Raw genomic sequence first — 2,365 nt, 5'->3', positions numbered from 1 at the left:
GGCAATGACATCTCTCAGCTTAGTAAGGGCTGCTTAGTGTGGGAATAAGACTCCCATCTGGAAGCCCAGGTGGAACCTTATCACCGTCACAGTAGAAAACCCATTGTCCACGTCAAGGGCGAAGCTGACGTGCTGTTCCTCAAGTGAGTAGAAGGCACTTGTGTAGTGCTGGAATGAGTCAGGTAGTTGAAAGTAACTTGAAGGAGTTGAATAACATCCACTCAGTGAGTCCCGCAAGACTTCAGGCTCTCCTGCTTCCATCAGAACCCCATTGAGCCTGGAAAAGGAGACAAAACTAAGGAAGCAGCCAGGGGAAATCAGACACCACAGAGCCCCAACTAGATTTCAGGGGTAACATCGGGAAGTGGTTAAAAAAGGAAAAGGATAGATCCTTTTAATGAGGTAAACCATTGTTGTCTTTATGTTGGGATAGAACAGGGCCAGGTAGAAAACAATGGAAGAGAAAGAGAGAGAGAGAGAACTGAGTGAACTGGCCAGGTGACACACTGATAAGGGAGTAAAAGGACACTCTGAGTTAGTGCCCTTATGACACACAGCAAACAGTGATTATGAAGAGTGAGCTCAATAGTTTTCCATAAAATGTGATTAAAATTCGATGCAGTCGCCATGACAGTACAGCTTTTGGGGTATGGTCAACCTATGGTACGTTAGTAAATGATAAGGGGAGGAAGAAATGGAAACCTAAACCTCTACTGCAATGAAAACCAACAGCAATGTCAGTAGGAGTAATTCAGCTTTCGTTAAAAACATGAAACCAAACACACTGCTTTCCCTTGGATCTGTCGTCTCCAGGTATTAAGAAAGAATTAAGCGTCCACAATTGCTGAAAGTTACCTGGGGCATGGTGGGTTTTGATCTTCTTCCCCTTCTTGGTACTTTTCAGTTTCTGCAATAAATTCAGACACATGAAGCTGATTTCCCTACACACATAACAATCCACTGTCTAATCCTTACACAGGGACCTCAGGTTCCTCAGCATAAGAATAGGACACTGTGGGAGATATATTTCAGGAGGCCTGAACGCTGGTCATGATAGAGATTCCTTGGTTTCTGTCACAGAAACTAAGGGTAAAATGTCCCTTTTCTGGTAGATCGTTATCCCAATATCATTTGTCCCAAGTTTGTGCAAATGGTTATGCCGTATTTTTCCAATCAATTTAAAGCAAATGCGCTCAAACGATTTCTAGGAGAAAAACTGCAATATTCAGCCCTGTCTCGTCATATACTCAGATTGTTCATGTTTGTGAGGATTTTAGACACTGAAATTAGAGTGAGAAAGGAAATCTACAAACCCTTGAGTCAAAATCGTAGTTCTCTGAATTTGTCACATCTGCCCAGGTCCAATGTCTTGACAGTAGAATCAGAGCGCCACAGGCATGGCCTGAGACTAGGGAGAGAGCCATGCTCACTGACCCATCTCATGTCTGGGCTTCCAGGTGGAACCAGAGTTTCATTGAACCTGCATGTGCCTATAGGTCCTCACTGTAGCAGTGACATCTCTCAGCTCAGTAACGGCCACTTGGAGCAAGAATATGATCTCTATACAGAAGACTCAGTGGATCCTTATCAGCTTCAGAGAAAGGTACTCACCATCCACGCCAAAAGAAAAGGCAACGTGTTGTTCCTCCAATGAGTAAAGGGCGCCTCCATGGGGATGGCATGAATCGGGACGCTCAAGATAACTGTAAGGAGTCGAATAACATCTATCCAGTGAGTCCTGCAAGACTTCAGGCTCTACTACCTCCAGCAGCTCTCTGCTGAGCCTGGAAAAGTAGAAAAAGTAAAGAATAAGTCAGGAGACATCTGACACAACAGAGCCCCAACTAAATTTCATGGGTAGCATAAGGAAGTGGTCAAGAAAGAAAAATGATAGATCATTGAATGAGGTAACAAATTATTGCCTTCGTGTTGAGACAGAACAGGGCCAAATGGAAAAGGATGAAAGAGAAAAACAGACAGACAGAGGCAGAGAGAGAGACAGAGAGAGCGCGCGCTTGGCGAATTGTCCAGGTGACACACTGATGAGGGAGTAACAGGACACTCCGAGTTAGTGCCCTCAGGACACGCAGCATACAGTGATCATGAAATGGCTGTGATCAATAATTTTCCATCAATTGTGCTCAAGTTTCCATGCAGTCACCATGAGAATAGAGCTTTTGAAGTATGGTCCACCTACAGTAGGTTAGTAAATGATAAGGGGAGGAAGAAATGGGAACCTAAATATCTACAGCAATGTTAGTAGGAATGATTCAGGCTTGGTTGAAAAGATGTAATCAATAATGTCGGCCTGCTCTGTTTTCCCTGAACCAGGAGTCTCCAGGTGTCAACACAGAATGAGCTGTTG

The 2,365-nt window shown here is 44.1% G+C and overlaps 1 protein-coding gene across 1 annotated transcript; it reads right to left on the bottom strand.

Annotated features, from left to right (window-relative positions):
- Window positions 1-6: 6 nt before the first annotated feature.
- On the bottom strand, window positions 7-1,792 carry LOC111535482 (neuroblastoma breakpoint family member 3-like; the record flags this gene model as incomplete). The annotated part of the gene is made up of 3 exons (XM_026451553.2): window positions 7-277; window positions 856-907; window positions 1,612-1,792. Coding segments are annotated over 3 exons (477 nt in total), but the record flags the coding sequence as incomplete, so codon positions are not given.
- Window positions 1,793-2,365: the final 573 nt, after the last annotated feature.

This window comes from Piliocolobus tephrosceles, unplaced genomic scaffold (assembly GCF_002776525.5).
Source record: "Piliocolobus tephrosceles isolate RC106 unplaced genomic scaffold, ASM277652v3 unscaffolded_29708, whole genome shotgun sequence".
NCBI lineage: Eukaryota > Metazoa > Chordata > Mammalia > Primates > Cercopithecidae > Piliocolobus > Piliocolobus tephrosceles.
The sequence above is the reverse complement of the archived record's forward strand: the minus strand, read 5'-3'. Positions and strand labels throughout refer to the sequence as shown.